At 35.4% G+C, this 20,610-nt stretch overlaps 1 protein-coding gene across 8 annotated transcripts in view; it reads right to left on the bottom strand.

The window, feature by feature from the left end:
- The window catches only part of LOC101125154 (ankyrin repeat domain-containing protein 36C), a 156,667-nt gene that overhangs the window by 46,840 nt on the left and 89,217 nt on the right, over window positions 1–20,610 (bottom strand). For 7 of the 8 annotated variants that reach the window (XM_063695574.1, XM_063695578.1, XM_063695577.1 and 4 more), the window contains 6 exons: window positions 20,460–20,532; window positions 18,755–18,783; window positions 18,587–18,659; window positions 14,620–14,693; window positions 8,601–8,742; window positions 1,041–1,254 (listed from right to left, as the gene is read on the bottom strand). In XM_063695574.1, the coding sequence (XP_063551644.1) occupies window positions 1,041–1,254; window positions 8,601–8,742; window positions 14,620–14,693; window positions 18,587–18,659; window positions 18,755–18,783; window positions 20,460–20,532 (605 nt within the window). The remainder of the gene's footprint in view (window positions 1–1,040; window positions 1,255–8,600; window positions 8,743–14,619; window positions 14,694–18,586; window positions 18,660–18,754; window positions 18,784–20,459; window positions 20,533–20,610) is intronic. The other variant, XM_063695573.1, reaches the window with a different exon arrangement.

The raw sequence follows: 20,610 nt of genomic DNA, 5'->3' as shown, positions 1-20,610 counted from the left end.
ATTAGTATGTACTTTATAACATATTGTAAAATCTGTTTTGGAACAACACAAGATCTAATATTTAATTAAACAATAAAGAATAATACATGTCTTCAGCATAAAACTAAATTAATTTTATCTACATAGCAGAGAGAGATGTTGAATATGCTAATCAGCAATCACTTTCCATTTTACTTTTTATTCCCTGCATATTAAGAATAAAACTGGATACTTTTTCTTTTTTTTTTTTTTTGAGAGGGAGTCTCCTGCTATCACTGGGCTGGAGTGCACTGGTGCAATCTCTGCTCACTGCAACCTCTGCCTCCCAGGTTCATGCGATTCTCCTGCCTCAGCCTCCTGCGTAGCTGGGATTACAGGTGCAACCACCACACCTGGTTAATTTTTTGTATTTTTAGTAGAGATAGCATTTCACTATGTTGGGAAGACTGGTCTCGAACTCCTGACCTCGTGATCTGCCCACCTCGGCCTACCAAAGTGCTGGGATTACAGGCATAAGCCACTGCACCCGACTGATAATTTTTAAAATAATTATTCTGGGTAAACAAAAATATCTGTTTTATACTCTGTTGGTTGAATTATAAATTAATATAAACATTCTTAAGAACAATTTAGAAATATTGATCAAAGATCTAAAACAGATCTAAAAAAGTTTCTATACTTTAACCAGAAGAATTTATCCAATGTAAATAATTAGAAATGTAGAAAACTATGTGTATATAAAAGATGTTCCTTGTAGCATTATTACAAAAACTTTTTAAAACCTAAAATTCAATTCATCAATTAAATAATGAGATTTCCAAAGGGTAAAATTCTATACAGCCATTAAAACTATGATTTAAAAGAATATGCATTTAATTATTAGAGAATTATCACAATTAAGAACTTGTGATATTATATCCAATAATTTCACACTCCATAAGATTAAGAAGCTTTCTTCCCTGTTAAATCCTAGAAGGTAAGTTCGCAGTTACAAAACTTCTCCTTATACGTCTTTAATATAAAACAAACAGTTCAAACATTTATTTAAAACTAGATCATACCTCAAACTACAGAGTTCTTTTTCCAATTCAAGTGTTTCATGCTCTAACTGCGATTTTATTTCTTCTTTTTCAGATAGTCTCTTTTGTAGTACACTAGCCTTATTTTTCATTTTTTGAATTTTTACTCTAAGTTGCTCACAGTGGTTATCTTTAAGTTTTATTGATCTTTTCCATAAACAAAATGTATTTTTCATTTTCAATAGGTGAACACAATCTGTAACCAGGAAAAAACAAAGTAGAGATAAAATACGTGAGTAGATTTTTGGATATAAAGGACTGTGCATTTTTAACAGGTATTCATTCATACATTGAACAAGTATGTACATATTGAGTGCCTACAAGGTGGAAGATATTATAGTAAGGTCTGCAGATAAGACAACAACTCTGCTATTGTTTTAGCTTAAAGTATAGTGAAGAACCAAGATAAAAAGGTGACAGTTATAAACTCAGATAGGTCCTGTAAAAAAAAAAACCATAGTTATGTGATTGCATAAGATAATTTGATCTATACTTCACCCAGGGAAGATTACCCTGAGGAAGAGATGCTACACTGAGAAATGAAGGATGAGAAAGAAGCAGTTAAGCAAAGAACAAAGCAAAGCACTCTGGCTAGTTTGCAGCATGTGCTGTGCTGAAGCTCTGCTGCAATCTGTTACTAGCTCTGATGGAGCAACAGATACTGATTTTTCATCTTATCTGAATGAATAAAAAACAAAACAGACAAAATACATTAAACTGATTTTCAACACAGTGGACTTCAGGCAATGAAGATGGTAGGTGATCACTGAAAGACAGAAAACAAATACAGCAGGCCTTACAAATATCCCAGCTCTTTTGACAGAGTTTTGATGGAGGTTCGAGGCCATGACAAAGGGAGAAAATCTGACATAGAGCTGGGGTGATGAAGCTGAGAGGCCAGTAAAACCAAAGCAGATAGAGATCACAGGACAGAAAACTGGAGAGAAAAAGGCAGTACAGGAAACAAATCCTGGAGATGTGCAGAGATTCCCTCTTGGGTATTTACTGGAGTAATGAAAAGTGCTTGTGTGCTAGGAAACTTCCTAAGAACAATGAAAAATAAAATTAAAAAAAAAACAGTTAAAGAAAATTAGCAGAAACGATGTCTGGGGTTCACACAATGACTGGAAGAGGGTCCGTTGCCATGAGCCAGGCCAAAATACCACATACTTCACAGGACAATGAATACTCAGAAAGGTCTTGCCTCAGGAGTGAGGAATTACCCCAAATCTAAAAGCAAGAATGGAAAGATTATAAGTAAATCTCTGTACTCCAAATAAAACTCAAGATAATAAAGTGGAGGCAGGGAAGGTTTTTTTTAAAAAAAACACAAACCATACTTGTAGAGACGCAAATTACATTGTCAGAGGTAAAAACTATAGTGGATGGAAATAAACACAAATTAGAGATAACAAAGGAAAAGTTCCTAAATTTGACATGATAAACTGCAAGAAACTTTCAAGCAGCTAATAGATAACTCCTCAAATAAAAAAGAAGAGACAGAAAAAAAATTAAAGAAAAAATGGCCAAAAATATTCTAACCTTAACACAAACCATAATCCCACAGATTCAGGAAGGAAGTGTCTGGGACAGAAAAAAATGAAAATGTATCATTGTCATTTTTTATACCATCTAGGATGTATAATATTACTGAAGGTGAACTGTGATAAGTTAAAATTATATACTAAAAATCCTAAACACTAAGATAGCAAAACAGTTATCGCTAATAAACCCAAAAATATATATAAAATTGAATCATAAAAAACAGTTGACTAATCTAAAGGAAAGCAGGAAAAGAAGGGGAACAGAGAACAGTTGGGATTAATAGCAATCAAACAGCTACCAGACAAACATATCAGTAATCACATTATAAATGAAACTTGTCTAAGAACCTCAACTATAATACAGACTGTCAGGCTCATCAAGAAAGCAAGACCCAACTACAGGCTGCCTATAAGAAATGCACTTTCAATGTAAAGACACAAATTGGTTGTAAGGATGGAAAAAGATACATGCTAACAGTTGCCAAAGGCAGCTGAGCAGGAGTGGCTGTATTAATACCAAAGTAGATTTCATAGCAAAAAAAAATTCCAGCAATAAATAACAAAGGTCATGTCACGACAGTAAAAGGTTCAGTTAATCAACAAAACATAACAATCCTAAGTCTTTATGCCCCTAATAACAAACCAGCCTCACAATATATGAGACCAAAGTGGATAGAACTACAAAAAGTAACAGACAATTTCTAGGTAATCTGAGGTTTCAATACCCTTTACTCAATACGTGATAGAACAAGAAGGCAGAAAATCAGCAAGAATAGACTTGAACAACACTATGCTTTTCAAGTACCCACGGAACACTTACCAAAATAGACCATATTTTAGGCCGTACAACAACTCTCAATTAAAGGATTGAGTCAGAAGGATTTAAGTCATACAAAGTATGTGCCCTGACCACAAATCAATCAGATTAAAGACCAATAACAAAAATAACTCTGGGAAATACACAAATATTTGGAAACTAAGTAACACACATCTAAATAACCCTGGGTCAAACAGGTAATGAAAATAGAAATAGAAAATAGAAAATATTCTGAACTGAATAAAAATTCGTCAACCAGAATTTGTGGAATGCAGCTACAGCTGTACTTGAATACAAATTTTTAGCACTGCTGAATGTCTACATTAGAAGAGTCTTAAATCAATGCCTTTGACTTCTACCTTAAGCAACTAGATAAAAGAAGAGTGACATAAACCCAAAGCAAGCAGAGGAAAGGAAATAATAAACATCTGCTGTGGTCTGAATGTTTGTCTTCCCCAAAATTTATATGCTGAAAGCCAATCACAGATGTGACGGTATTAGGAGGGGGGATTTTTACAGGTAGTTGGTCATGAGAGCGAAGCCCTAATGAATGGGATTAGTGCTTAGTGCTCTTATACAACAGACCCCAGATCTCCTTCACCCCTTCTGCCAAGTGAGGGCACAGAGAAAAAGCATTCATGAACTAGGATGTATTCCCTAACCATACAAAAAACACGACAGCATCTGGATCTTGGACTTTGCTGAACCCACAACTGCGAGAAATCAACTTCCGCTGTTTGAACCAGTCTATGGTATTTTGTTATACTGTTGGTTCCAGAAGAAACAATAGAAAAAAATCAACAACACAAAACACCTTGAGGAGATCAATAAATGTGATAAAGCTCCATTTAGCCAGGTTGCTCAGAATAAAAGAAACAATACAAATTACTAATTTCAGAAATAAACAATGTGACATAATTATAGATTCTACAGATACTAAAAATATAACAAGATATTATAATTTCTATGTAAGTAAAGAGGACAACTTAGATAAAATTAACAAATTCCTTTAAAAATGAAAATTAGCAAATCTCAATCAAGCAATAGATAACGTGAATTGCCCTATATCTATAAAAGAAAGTTAAGTTATAGTTAAAAACCTTCCTAAAAGAAAACTCCAGACCCAGCTGGCTATGCTGGTGAATTCTACAAAACATTACTGGAAGAAAATAATACAATTATACACAAACTCTCCCAAAAGAAACAGAAAGAAGGAGTATATCTCAACTCAGTCTGTAATGTTAGCTTTACCCTGAACCAAAACCAGAAAATATTACCAAGAAAATTCCCTCATGAGCACGAATGTAAAAATTCAACCAATTTGTGATGCAACGAAGACATCCTCCCATAGTGGAGTGAATAAACTGTGGTTACACAGCCATACAGTGGAATATCACTCTACACATAAAGAAATGAGCCATCAATTCATGAAAATATGTGAAGGAACCTTAAATGCATATTACCAAGTGACATAAGCTAATCTGAAAAGGCTACTTACTGTATGGTTCCAACTATATGATCAGGAAAAGGCAAAACTATGGATAAAGTAAAAGGGTGCCAAAGGGTAAGAGACAGCAGGAAAAGATACATAGGCAGAGCACAGAGGATTTTTAGGGAAGTCAAAATAATTTATATAACATGGATACACATCATTGTACATTTGTCCAAATCCATACATGTACAGTACCAAGAGTGAACCCCAATGCAAATTATGGGCTTGGGGTGATTGTGATGTGTCAATTTAGGCTCATCTATCATAGCAACTACCACTATGGTGAAGGATACTGGTAATGAAGGAGGCTAAACATGTATTGGATTGGGGGTATACAAAAAAATATCTGAACCTCCCTCTCAATTTTGACAGGAACATAAAACTGGTCTAAAAAATAAAAGTCTTTATAATAAATTCTAAATGAGACTTTAGTAAATTGTATCCGACAGTATAATGAAAAGGTGATACGTCATAAACAAATGGGGTTTATTCCAGAAATGGAAGGTTGGCTTAACATTGAAACATCATCTTTATTTACCACAAAACAAACTGAAAGAGAAGACCCATAGGATCATCCCAACAGACACAGGCATCTGATAAAATTTACTCCTGATGTTTCAAAGAAGAAACACTCTCAGTAACATAAGAATCCAAGGGAAGTTCTTCAGCATGATAAACAACGTCTATGATGAACCTACAGCTAACGTGCATCATAGTGAAAAACTGAATGCGTTTCCCATAAGATGAGGAAGAACATGGGAATGTCTGCTTTCACTACTTGTTTGTAGCATTGTTCTGAAGATTCTAGTTAATGCAGTCAGGCAAGAAAAAGAAATAAGAGGCATCCAAGTTTAAGAAAAGAAATAAAATTGTCTTTATACACAACCATGACCACAAAATAGGTATGGGTAAACCCAAACCTGTGGGCCAGCTTCTTGTCTGATAAGCTTTTATTGGAACAAAGCTGTGTTCATTAATTTATGGATGATCTATGCCTGCTCTCATACTAAAATGGCAGAGTTTATCAGCTGCAAAAGAGACCCTTTTGCCACAAGCCTAAAATATTCACTATCCTTAGTAAGAGGGTAGTTTGAGAAAGAAAGGTTTAACAACCTTTGGTCTATGAAGAAAATCTGATCAAATCTACCAACAATGTGCCAGAACTAATAAGTGAGTTTAACAAGATTGAAGGATACAAATTCAATAGAGAAAAATTAACTGTATTTCTATATGCTAGCGATAAACAATCAAATGAAAATTTTAAAACTATCATTTTCTATAGTTTTATAAAAGTGTATATTTGGATTAGCAATGCTCAACCTGTATAAAGAAAGTCAAATACATCTACACTAATTAAACTATCATTTACAACTTCATCAAAAATGAAATACAGATAAATCGGATAAAATATGAAAAGACCTATAAACTAAAAACTACAAAATACTACTGAGAAAATTAAATATTACCTCTATAAAAGCAGACATACACTTTATTGAGGAGTAGATTCGCTATTGTTAAGATGTCAATTCTCCCCAAATTAATCTATAAATATGACCCAATCCCAACTTAATTTCCAACAAGCGAGCAGTCTTTATTTTATTGATAAGCTGATTCTAAAGTTCATGTGAAAATGCAAAGGATCTAGCATAGTCAAAACAGAACAAAGAACAAAATTGGGGGATTCATTTCAAGAATTACTATAAATCAATAGTAACCAAAACAGTGTGCCATAGGTACAGGCTGAGTATCCCTTATTCAAAATGCTTCAGACTAGAAGTTTTTCAGATTTTGGATTTTGGAATATTTGCATATACATGATGAGATATCTTGGGGATAGGACCCAAGTCTAAACACAAAATACATTTGTTTTTCATATTTACCTTGTACACAAAGACTGAAGGTAATTTTAAACAATACTTTTAATAATTTGGGGCATGAAACAATGTTTGTATACATGAGGTCGGATGTAGAATTTTTCCACTGTGGTGTCTATGTTGGCAATCAAAAAGTCTGGGGTTTTAGAGCATTTCAGATTTGGGATATTTAAATTAGCAATGCTCAACCTGTATAAAGTCAAATTCAGACAATCCCCAACTTAACGTGGTTTGACTTATTGACTTTACAGTGGGTTTACTGAAGTATTAAATTGCTTTTGACTCAAACACTGGGTTTCCCACAATTTGGGGAGCATCTGCAAATTAATAAAATTCAACAGACAGTCCAGAAATAGATAACACATATGCAAACAGCTTATGACTGACAAAGGCAGGATGGCAATGCAGTGGAGAAAGGATAGCCTTTTCAACATGTGGTGTTGGAACAATTGGCTGTCCATATCCAAAAAGTGAACTTGAATCCACACCTCACCTCACTCCATAGACAAAAGGAAACTCAAAATGGAGCACAGATTTAAATGGAAGATCCAAATCTATAAAATTTCTAGAACAAACACAGGAAAAATCTTTGTGACCTTGTGCTAGGCAAACATTTTTACATATGACACAAAATGCAAAATCTGTAATTCAACAATTAAATTGGATTTCATTACGATTAAAATCTTCTGCTCTTCAAAAGATACTACAAAGCAAGTGAAAAGTCAACCCAAAAACTGGCAAAAATACCCTTGTAAAAAAGTAGCTAAAAAGTAATAGTATCCAAATACATACAGAATTATTAAAATTCAACACGTAAGAAAACATCAACCCACTTTTTCACAAAAGATGTGAAAAGACAGTTCAACAAAGAAGATGTACAGATGGCAAATAAACACATGGAAAGATGCTCAACATTTTAGTCATTAGGATCGTGTACATTAAACCCATAAGAATATACATAATACACCCATCAGAATAACTAAAATTTAAAAAAATAAATACACCAGTAGTGTGACAACATAGCAACTGGAATGGTCATTTACTGCTGATGAGAATAGAAAATAGTACAAATATTTTGGAAAACCATTTAGCAGCTTTTAAAAACAGGAATATGAAGGGCCATGAGGAGACGTTAGCGGGTGATGGATATATGTTGACTATCTCGATGATGGTAATAGTTTCACATGTGTATACATCTGTTAAAACTTATCAAATGGTACCTTTTACATGTGTGCACTGTATCACATATCAATTATACCACACTAAAGCTACAGATTGTAGGAGCAAACACCTAAGGCACTGGCTGTGGCACAGAGAAGGGTACGCAATGATGTAGTATAAAGCTCGAGGACTGAGATCCATACCTTACAGCAATAAATGGCAGCTGGGTTTTCAGCAAGCAGGTAACATGATCAGGTGTGATTTTTTACAACTATATAATTATGATTGCAGAACAGGCCATGGTTTTGGAAGGTGGAATAGTAGGAAAGACAGTTAGAGGGTTATCACAGTATTTCAGGTGGGAGGAAATGGTAACATGACCATGGGTAAATGGGTGATGGCATAGAAGAGAAGCAGAGTAAACAAACACATTGTGTGTGTCATTCACACTGAGAAAAGTACAGTGAAATGATCATAGCTCTTTGGCTGAGAAGGTACAAGATACAGTTGCTTTCATTCTATTTTAACATAAGGCATATTTCTGAGATGAACATTCTTGTAACATATCAGTACTCTATGGTACAGTGCTAAGAAATGTGTGCATACATTGCTATAGGATTTTTAAAAAGCCTTATATTTATGCATTGGTCCTACCTTTACACTTCATTTCATGTTGATCAATGAGTAATATGACATTCTTACAATTACAGCAAAGCAAGTCACCGTCCTCTGAGACTGTTTGAGATGACTGAATTATGTCATCAAGGTCATCCCTAGAATGTATTTGGTTTTTCACCTACAAAATAAATAACACTGTTTCAAAATGTCCCCAAAATATTTATAGCATATACTAAATGTACAGAAGTGGGAATTGCCCATCTGTTTATATGAGCACAAACACAGGTACCTGTTCTGTACTTTTTTTTTAAGCAATTTCCTTTATGTTGACTCTAGTTCAGAAGACCACATGGTCTACGGATAAATTAGTTTCCCAGTTCCTATGCTATTTAGAAAACTGACAGAGAGACTTGGGTTAATTAAGGAACAAAGATTAAGAGAAAGTCTTCCTGAGCTTGAATTATTTTAATTGCAAAAACAATCTATTTATACATACAATTAGGTATTTAGATAACCCCATTTTACACAAGAGATTTTCATAAGTAAAAAAATAAAGAATAAAACTAAAGAATAAAAAATAAAGAATAAAAAAATAAAGAATAAAAAGAAATGAACAAAGCCTCCAAGAAATATGGGACTATCTGAAAAGACCAAATCTGCATCTGATTGGTGTACCTGAAAGTCACGGGGAGAATGGAACCAAGTTGGAAAACACTCTTCAGGATATTATCCAGGAGAACTTCCCCAATCTAGCAAGGCAGGCCAACATTCAGATTCAGGAAATACAGAGAACGCCACAAAGATACCCCTCGAGAAGAGCAACTCCAAGACACATAATTGTCAGATTCACCAAAGTTGAAATGAAGGAAAAAATGTTAAGGGAAGCCAGAGAGAAAGGTCGGGTTACCCACAAAGGGAAGCCCATCAGACTAACAGTGGATCTCTCGGCAGAAACTCTACAAACCAGAAGAGAGTGGGGGCCAATATTCAACATTCTTAAAGACAAGAATTTTCAACCCAGAATTTTGTATCCAGCCAAACTAAGCTTCATAAGTGAAGGAGAAATAAAATACTTTACAGACAAGCAAATGCTGAGAGATTTTGTCACCACCAGGCCTGCCCTAAAAGAGCTCCTGAAGGAAGCACTAAATATGGAAAGGAACAACCGGTACCAGCCTCTGCAAAATCATGCCAAAATGTAAAGACCATTGAGACTAGGAAGAAACTGCATCAACTAACGAGCAAAATAACCAGCTAACATCATAATGACAGGATCAAATTCACACATAACAATATTAACTTTAAATGTAAATGGACTAAATGCTCCAATTAAAAGACACAGACTGGCAAATTGGATAAAGAGTCAAGACCCATCAGTGTGCTGTATTCAGGAAACCCATCTCACGTGCAGAGACACACATAGGCTCAAAATAAAAGGATGGAGGAAGATCTACCAAGCAAATGGAAAACAAAAAAAGGCAGGGGTTGCAATCCTAGTCTCTGATAAAACAGACTTTAAACCAACAAAGACCAAAAGAGACAAAGAAGGCCATTACATAATGGTAAAGGGATCAATTCAAAAAGAAGAGCTAACTATCCTAAATATATATGCACCCAATACAGGAGCACCCAGATTCATAAGGCAAGTCCTGAGTGACCTACAAAGAGACTTAGACTCCCACACAATAATAGTGGGAGACTTTAACATCCCACTGTCAACATTAGACAGATCAACGAGACAGAAAGTTAACAAGGAGATCCAGGAATTGAACTCAGCTCTGCACCAAGTGGACCTAATAGACATCTACAGAACTCTCCACCCCAAATCAACAGAATATACATTTTTTTCAGCACCACACCACACCTATTCCAAAATTGACCACATAGTTGGAAGTAAAGCTCTCCTCCGCAAATGTAAAAGAACAGAAAGTATAACAAACTGTCTGTCAGACCAGAGTGCAATCAAACTAGAACTCAGGATTAAGAAACTCACTCAAAACCGCTCAACTACATGGAAACTGAACAACCTGCTCCTGAATGACTACTGGGTATATAACGAAATGAAGGCAGAAATAAAGATGTTCTTTGAAACCAACGAGAACAAAGACACAACATACCAGAATCTCTGGGACACATTCAAAGCAGTGTGCAGAGGGAAATTTATAGCACTAAATGCCCACAAGAGAAAGCAGGAAAGATCCAAAATTGACACCCTAACATCACAATTAAAAGAACTAGAAAAGCAAGAGCAAACACATTCAAAAGCTAGCAGAAGGCAAGAAATAACTAAAATAAGAGCAGAACTGAAGGAAATAGAGACACAAGAAACCCTTCAAAAAACTAATGAATCCAGCAGCCAGTTTTTTGAAAGGATCAAAAAAATTGATAGACTGCTAGCAAGACTAATAAAGAAGAAAAGAGAGAAGAATCAAATAGATGCAATACAAAATGATAAAGGGGGTATCACCACCAATCCCACAGAAATACAAACTACCATCAGAGAATACTACAAACACCTCTATGCAAATAAACTAGAAAATCTAGAAGAAATGGATAAATTCCTGGACACATACACCCTCCCAAGACTAAACCAGGAAGAAGTTGAATCTCTGAATAGACCAATAACAGGCTCTGAAATTGTGGCAATAATCAATAGCTTACCAACCAAAAAGAGTCCAGGACCAGATGGATTCACAGCCGAATTCTACCAGAGGTACAAGGAAGAACTGGTACCCTTCCTTCTGAAACTATTCCAATCAATAGAAAAAGAGGGAATCCTCCCTAACTCATTTTATGAGGCCAGCATCACCCTGATACTAAAGCCGGGCAGAGAAACAACCAAAAAAGAGAATTTTAGACCAATATCCTTGATGAACATTGATGCAAAAATCCTCAATAAAATATGGGCAAACCAAATCCAGCAGCACATCAAAAAGCTTATCCACCATGATCAAGTGGGCTTCATCCCTGGGATGCAAGGCTGTTCAATATACGCAAATCAATAAATGTAATCCAGCTTATAAACAGAACCAAAGACAAAAACCACATGATTATCTCAATAGATGCAGAAAAGGCCTTTGACAAAATTCAACAACCCTTCATGCTAAAAACTCTCAATAAATTAGGTATTGATGGGACGTATCTCAAAATAATAAGAGCTATCTATGACAAACCCACAGCCAATATCATACTGAAAGGGCAAAAACTGGAAGCATTCCCTTTGAAAACTGGCACAAGACAGGGATGCCCTCTCTCACCACTCCTATTCAACATAGTGTTGGAAGTTCTGGCCAGGGCCATTAGGCAGGAGAAGGAAATAAAGGGTATTCAATTAGGAAAAGAGGAAGTCAAATTGTCCCTGTTTGCAGATGACATGATTGTATATCTAGAAAACCCCATTGTCTCAGCCCAAAATCTCCTTAAGCTGATCAGCAACTTCAGCAAAGTCTCAGGATACAAAATCAATGTACAAATGTCACAAGCATTCTTATACACCAATAACAGACAAACAGAGAGCCAAATCATGAGTGAATTCCCATTCACAATTGCTTCAAAGAAGATAAAATACCTAGGAATCCAACTTACAAGGGACGTGAAGGACCTCTTCAAGGAGAACTACAAATCACTGCTCAAGGAAATAAAAGAGGATACAAACAAATGGAAGAACATTCCATGCTCATGGGTAGGAAGAATCAGTACCGTTAAAATGGCCATACTGCCCAAGGTAATTTATAGATTCAATGCCATCCCCATCAAGCTCCCAAAGACTTTCTTCACTGAATTGGAAAAAACCACTTTAAAGTTCATATGGAACCAAAAAAGAGCCCACATCGCCAATTCAATCCTAAGCCAAAAGAACAAAGCTGGAGGCATCACGCTACCTGACTTCAAACTATACTACAAGGCTACAGTAACCAAAACAGCATGGTACTGGTACCAAAACAGAGATATAGACCAATGGAACAGAACAGAGCCCTCAGAAATAATGCCGCATATCTACAACTATCTGATCTTTGACTAACCTGAGAAAACCAAGCAATGGGGAAAGGATTCCCTATTTAAGAAATGGTGCTGGGAAAACTGGCTAGCCATATGTAGAAAGCTGAAACTGCGTCCCTTCCTTACGCCTTATACAAAAATTAATTCAAGATGGATTAAAGGCTTAAACGTTAGACCTAAAACCATAAAAACCCTAGAAGAAAACCTAGGCATTACCATTCAGGACATAGGCATGGGCAAGGACTTCATGTCTAAAACACCAAAAGCAATGGCAACAAAAGACAAAATTGACACATGGGATCTAATTAAACTAAAGAGCTTCTGCACAGCAAAAGAAACTACCATCAGAGTGAACAGGCAACCTGCAAAATGGGAGAAAATTTTTGCAACCTACTCATCTGACAAAGGGCTAATATCCGGAATCTACAATGAACTCAAACAAATTTACAAGAAAAAAACAAACAACCCCATCAAAAAGTGGGCAAAGGATATCAACAGACACTTCTCAAAAGAAGACATTTATGCAGCCAAAAAACACATGAAAAAATGCTCACCATCACTGGCCATCAGAGAAATGCAAATGAAAACCACAATGAGATACCATCTCACACCAGTTAGGATGGCAATCATTAAAAAGTCAGGAAACAACAGGTGCTGGAGAGGATGTGGAGAAATAGCAACACTTTTACACTGTTGGTGGGACTGTAAACTAGTTCAACCATTGTGGAAGTCAGTGTGGCGATTCCTCAGGGATCTAGAACTAGAAATACCATTTGACCCTGCCATCCCATTACTGAGTATATACCCAAAGGACTATAAATCATGCTGCTATAAAGACACATGTACACGTATGTTTATTGCGGCACTATTCACAATAGCAAAGACTTGGAACCAACCCAAATGTCCAACAATGATAGACTGGATTAAGAAAATGTGGCACATATACACCATGGAATACTATGCAGCCATAAAAAATGATGAGTTCATGTCCTTTGTAGGGACATGGATGAAATTGGGAATCATCATTCTCAGTAAACTATCGCAAGGACAAAAAACCAAACACTGCATGTTCTCACTCATAGGTGGGAATTGAACAATGAGATCACATGGACACAGGAAGGGGAACATCACACTCTGGGGACTGTTGTGGGGTGGGGGGAGGGGGGAGGGATAGCATTAGGAGATATACCTAATGCTAAATGACGAGTTAATGGGTGCAGTGCACCAGCATGGCACGTGTATACATATGTAACTAACCTGCACATTGTGCACATGTTCCCTAAAACTTAAAGTATAATAATAATAAAATAAAAAAAGAAAAGCAAATTCTTACATTTTAATGCAAATTACATATTGTAATATGATTGACAGTGTTATATATTTATATAGATTATAGGCTTAAGTTCTAAGGTCTACTAATGACAGTGGATTTAATAAATTTAACAATATTTAGAGATTTTCTATATTGAAATACATTAGGCAGTTATTGTTTGTACACTAATACCAAAGGTGCCATTCTGCAAGGTATAATTCTCTTGATAGCCATTTGGGTTGATTTTGTGACCCATTCTCTCCCTGAACATAGAAACTGAAGTCACAGATCAAAAAGGAAAATAAATTCTTAACCGTGGTATTAGTGACTGGCAATAAAAAAACTGCAAAGTTTGAACCACTAGCAATAATTACTCCTTTAATCTGAATCCAGTACAGTGGTCATCACTGTTAAATTGTTCATAATTTCTATTGCTTAAAATTGTAATTCAATATTTGATGTTACCTTCTTTATTATAATAGGAAGTTATAAAAATAGAAGTGCAAACAATATCAGGAACTTTTTAACTCAATTCCAAGAGTAAAGATAAGATACAAGTTGCTATAGACTCCTACACTATTTTAAGTTTTATAACTAGTTAAATGTTTTTAAAATGAAATATTAAATTATAATCAACTGATACTAAAAGGCTAATCCAAAGGTAAATTCATTTCAAATATGCTGTATTACCAAAGCTAGGAAAACAAGATTATACCAGAAATTTGATTTTAAATTTTTACATACCTGTGGCTGGTTATTTTCATATTCTTCAAGCCTCTTTTGCTCTCCCTCTGATGCCATGTCTAAGTCTTGTTCTGCTAAAAAAATTATATATTTAGTTAAAATGAGCTACACAGAACAGTTAGATAAAAGCCATGGTCAGCGGTGGCTCACGCCTGTAATCCCAGCACTTTGGGAGGCCAAGGCGGGCGGATCACGAGGTCAGGAGATCGAGACCATCCTGGCTAACAAGGTGAAACCTCGTCTCTACTAAAAAATACAAAAAATTAGCTGCGCGTGGTGGCGGGCGCCTGTAGTCCCAGCTAGTCGGGAGGCTGGGGCAGGAGAATGGCGTGAGCCCAGGAGGTGGAGCTTGCACTGAGCTGAAGAGCTCACCACTGCACCTCCAGCCTGGGTGGCAGAGCGAGACTGTGTCTCAAAAAAAAAAAAAAAGCCATAGTCTTTCTAAAACCAGAAAATAAAAGTGTTTCAACGAAGCTTAATCTTTAGTATAATATATACTACTTTAAGAAAGGCTATTAATCCTCCAAAACTTCAGCAAACCACTTGGGGAGGCACTAGATGTCACCAGGTTCAAGCCATGCAAACGTGGTCAACGATTCACTCACAAATTCACCCACCCAACATCAATGAACAAAACCATCAGAAATAAAACAAAATGTAAAAATCCAATAGAAACAGAAAAAGTAACAGCACACTGTTCTTTACTTCACAATAGTACCTTTATAACAGCACATTGAGCCTGCTGTTCATTATTAATCATTTCCAAAATGACTGCTACTGTTTACACTTTCATCAATGTACAGTCTCTTCTTTATATCTAAAATATTTTCCTCAACTATTCTGACAGATTTCTTTCATAATTTAAGACTCAGACAGCTATGTGAAGTCTTCCTTGATTCTGGCTATTTTCCTCAGATAAACGGTTTTATTTAATACAGGTTTTATAACATATGTAGTTAAGGTTTCAAAAGTGAGATTATGTCTCAACTAACTATAACTGAAATAAAAGAGTGTATCTATTCCTATGTAAACATGTTGACTGATAATAAGAAAAATGATCCTTATAAAGAATAGCAAATCATGATCCTGAGAGAGTAAGTGTCAAAGCTGATGGGAGGATGCTATGGCCTATCTTTAATGCAATACTTCAGATTCAATTACACCATTATACTACAAGCATTTATCATGTCCAACTGTTTTTCCTATTATTTAGGAAGTACAAAATTGTGAGGACACTTCCAATAAATATACAATTTATTTCTCATCAGAGAAACTGTTTAAAATTAATCAGCTTAGATAGACAGTTGTAGAATAAAAATTAATAAAACTATTCATTTTTTTCATTCCTAGGTAGGCTACTGCTATGTCTACATTGCTTGTATCCTGCAGTTTGGCCCTGTCAAGAACTTTCTGAATCCACTCATGCAAGAAGATATGTAAACCACATCAAAAATAGTGTATAGGCTGGGTGTGGTGGCTCACACCTGTAATCACAGCACTTTGGGAGGCTGAAGCGAGTGGATCACAAGGTCAGGAGGTCAAGACCAGCCTGACTAATATGGTGAAACCCCATCTCTACTCAAAATACAAAAATTAGCCGGGCATGGTGTCATGTGCCTGTAATCTCAGCTACTCAGGGGGCTGAGGCAGGAGAATCGCTTTAACCCGGGAGGTGGAGGTTGCAGTGAGCTGAGATTGTGCCATTGCACTCCAGGCTGGGAGACAGAGCGAGACTCTGTCTCAAAAAAAAAAAAGTGTATAATAAGCTTTCAATATGTAAATAATTGTCAAAAATGAAAAAATTAAATTTCCACAGACTTATTAATAACATTTTATATTTCAAAATCAGTGCAATGTTCACTGATTATTTTGGTTTTATTATTCAAAGAATGAATGCTATAACTTTTTGTTTCTAAAATTAGTTTGATTTGATATACCATGCTAATCTCTAAGGCACTTTCATGGAACTGTGATCTTATTTAGAAAAATAGGTTTCTTAGTAAAATCAGTCAAAGTTTCTTAGTTCAAATAAATTTCATTTGATTAACTAATATCAACACTTCTATATAACTCTCATAAATTATTCCCACCACAAATAAAGAGGAAAGCCTCTTAATTTAGCAGTAGTACCTTACATGTATAATTTCTATTTCCTAAATTTGTGTTCCTTTCCCTCTGGCTAGAAACATGCTCAGAAATAGTAGCAAAATGATACTGTTATGTTTCAAACTGCTATCAGATGGCAAACAGGTATATGGAAAGGTGCTTGACATCACTGATCATCACAGAAATGCAAATCAAAGCTACAATGAGGTATCATCTCACCTCAGTTAAAATGGCTTTTATCCAAATGGCAGGCATTAAGAAATGCTGGTGAGGATGTGGAGAAAGCAGAACTCTCGTACACCATTGGTGGCATTGTGAATTAGTACAGTCACTATGGAGAACAGTATAGAGTCCTCAAAAAATTAAAAATACAGCTACCCACATGATCCAGCAATCCCATTGCTAGGTAACTACTCAAAAGCAAGAAAACCAGTATTATAAAAGAGAAATCTGTCCTGACATGTTTATTGCAGCACTTTTCACAATAGCCATAATTTGGAATCAACCTAAATGTACATCAACAGAAAAATGGGTTCTAAAAATGTGATACATATACGGCTCAGCCATATGAAAGAATAAGATCCTCTCATTCGCAATGACATGGATGGAACAAGAGGACATTATGTCAAGTAAAATAATCCAGGCAAAGAAAGGAAGGCTTCACATGTTGTCAGTCCTTTGTGGGTGTGAGAAATTTAAAAAATAGAGCTCATGGAGATGAAGAGAAAAATCACCATTACCACAGTCTAGGAAGGGTGTGGGGGTGGTAGGAAATGAGGATGCTTAATAAGTGCAAACTATAGTTAGAAACAATGAATAAAATTTAGCATTTTATAGCACAAAAACATGACTACAGTCAGCAATAACTTGTTGTCCATTTTAGCATTACTGAGGAAGTGCAAATTAAAAGACAGCACAAAGAAATGGTTAATGCTTGAGATGATGGATAACCCATTAACCATGATGTCATTATTACACATTGTATGCCTGTATCAAACTATCTCATTTACTCCATAAACATAAACACCTACAATTTACTCATTAAAATTAAAAAAAAAAAAAGTAACACACACACACACAGTGTGCTAATCAGAACATCCGATTGGCTTAATATAATAAGTGTAACAAAATTGACCAGAACCAATAAAAGTTAAAACAAAACAAATATGTTACAAAATAAAACATTTCATTAGCTAAAAGCCATAATTTGAATTGACTTTCAAAGCAAAACAAATATTTTACAGTATCAAAATTGATCTCTTTAATTCGCTAAAAACTATTGAAATTCCAAATTGGAAACTTCAGAGTATCAAAATGTAAAAGTAGAAACATCTGAATAAAACTTTATATTTTTAGGCTAGGCATGGTGGCTCACACCTGTAATCCCAGCACTTTGGGAGGGCGAGGTGGGAGGATCACCTGAGGTCGAGAGCTCAAGACCAGCCTGACCAACATGGAGAAAGCCTGTCTCTACTAAAAATACAAAATTAGCCGGGCATGGTGGGGCATAGCTGTAATCCCAGCTACTCGGGAGGCTGAGGCAGGAGAATTGCTTGAACCAGGAAGGTGGAGGTTGTGGTGAGCTACAATTGAGCCATTGCACTCCAGCCTGGGCAACAAGAGCAAAGCTCTGTCTCAAAAAAAAAAAACAAAAAAAACAAAAAAAAAACCTTATGTTTTAAAAATATATTTTCCTTATGCATGTAAATCTCATTTTTGAAAATGATAACAGCTGCATTATTTAGATGAAATCCTGAAATAAAATATAAAAAGTGAAATAATTGAGAATAGAAAGACTATGAGCATTACAAACAGATTAATGTACTTCTTTCCAGAGTTAAATCTACAATGCAAAGTTTACCTGGTGTGGATGTTTGTACATCCTTCATTTTGGTGGCTGTATTCAGAACAGAATCTTTATTTTCAATTGTAGCCTGAATGGGTTTTAAAACAAAGTGATTAGCACATGATGTATATTGGTATAGGTTATGCAGTTAATAATTAAAAATATAAATGTAAGAGTAATTACCTTCAAGGTGGGCAGATTCTCAGGATACTCTAACAAGCAAGAGAAATATATAATCAATCATATGTAAATATGGTAAGGCCAACCATACATTCATGGAGTGTTAGCATCAAACTGAATACTCTTGCCTGTATTAGTGTAGGGTTTTGTGTTTTTCTAGTTTGTTTCTTTGGGACAGTAACATGATAGAAATGCAATGAAGAAAATAGGAATACAAGCTTCAAAAACATACAGTTACAAGTTAAAAAGTGAGATTATGCACCACATCTATTGCTAAAAAAAGTGTTAATATCAATGTGGATATACTGATTAACAAGGAGAAATGTGATCTAAAATCAGAGGAGCAAGTCATAACCCTAGAAATAAGTGTAAAAGCTGGTGCTAACTGCGACTGCATGACTTTCATACAAGACATGAGAAGGCTTTATGCCATTATAACATAAACATTCATCATGCTCTTTAGCTTGTCTGATAACCGAGAAGGTACACAATTACAATGACACTTCAGTTGAATGTACACTTCACGTCTCTTCAGTGTAAGTGTCCTGAATTGATCTGCTTGGATATATGTTTGGTGAATCCTAGTAGTTAATATTAATTATTTATCATGCCCATGTGGTGTAATAATCTGCCTACATTTCTTATATCCTCTAGTTTAGCCTTCAGAAAGTTTCTTCATCCACTAATGGCAAGAAGGTATAATATATAAACCCCATCAAAAAATATAATAAATTATACATATTTATACAAAATGGAATTGCTCCAGGCATTAGATATTAATAAACTTATACATTTGGAAATCAGTCCAATATTCATTGAAAATAACCACTTTAGGATTCAATTAATGCATTCAACATTATTTTTGTCTGTAAAATTAGTCTGCTCTGGAATATCACTTTACTATAAAGAATTTTCATTAAATAGCTATTTTAACAAGACAGCCAGCACTTTGGAAAAAAACTAAATATTCATATTAAACTTCAACTCATTTGAATAACTAATAAAAATATACGTGTGATGTCTGATACTAATAAACATGAATAATGAGCCACTGTGGTTTATCCCAATTCTAGCACTCCTTCCTGATTCCAGTAGTCATTGGAGCAGCCAGAAATCAGATCTTCCAGTATGCAAATATTCTAAATGCATCTGAAGTGAGTTCACTCAGGCTTCCTCAGCAGAAACCCCAAAATTACCTAAATAACTTCTTCCTTCCCCTCTTTCTTGCCTTGCAATCCCTCTTTCTTGATGAAAATAATTACTACATCAGTGGTCACCTTGCTCCTCATTCTCCAGTGTTTATGGGTTATTATGACAACTTCCTCCCTCTGGTTTAAGCAGTACCATCTGACATCTATAATTTCTATTACTTTTTTCTCTTTCTCCTTCCCCTTTCCATAGAAACATGCTCTGAAATAAGAGCAAAATTATGCTGTCCCCTGATCCTCTTATCTCTTATGTCTTGAACTGTTTTCCAACGGTTCTTCTACACAATTTCAATGTAGGGAAGTCTATAAGCTTGTTACTAAGATCATGGCCAAGGACCAGCAGCATCAACAACACCTGACAACTCAGTAGAAATGCACAATCTCAGGCCTGCTGAATCAGAAAGTGCATTTTCAATGAGCCCCCCGCTGATCTATTCAGGGGTGGGACGTTGTCTTCTATCTTGAGTGCACATGACATTAAATGTATATTGCCAAATTACCTGTTCCAGATTTCCAACCGCCTATTACTCTTGTGGCAATATTCAAAAGAGAAACTTTCTTTTTAAATATAACCTGAATGGAAAGAGAAACAAAATAGTCAATACATAATATATATTTCATAGGCTATAAAATAAATAATTCAAAATATAA

The sequence above is a fragment of the Gorilla gorilla genome, chromosome 12 (genome assembly GCF_029281585.2).
Source record: "Gorilla gorilla gorilla isolate KB3781 chromosome 12, NHGRI_mGorGor1-v2.1_pri, whole genome shotgun sequence".
NCBI lineage: Eukaryota > Metazoa > Chordata > Mammalia > Primates > Hominidae > Gorilla > Gorilla gorilla.
Note: the sequence above shows the minus strand (reverse complement) of the source record. Positions and strands in the feature narration are given on the sequence as shown.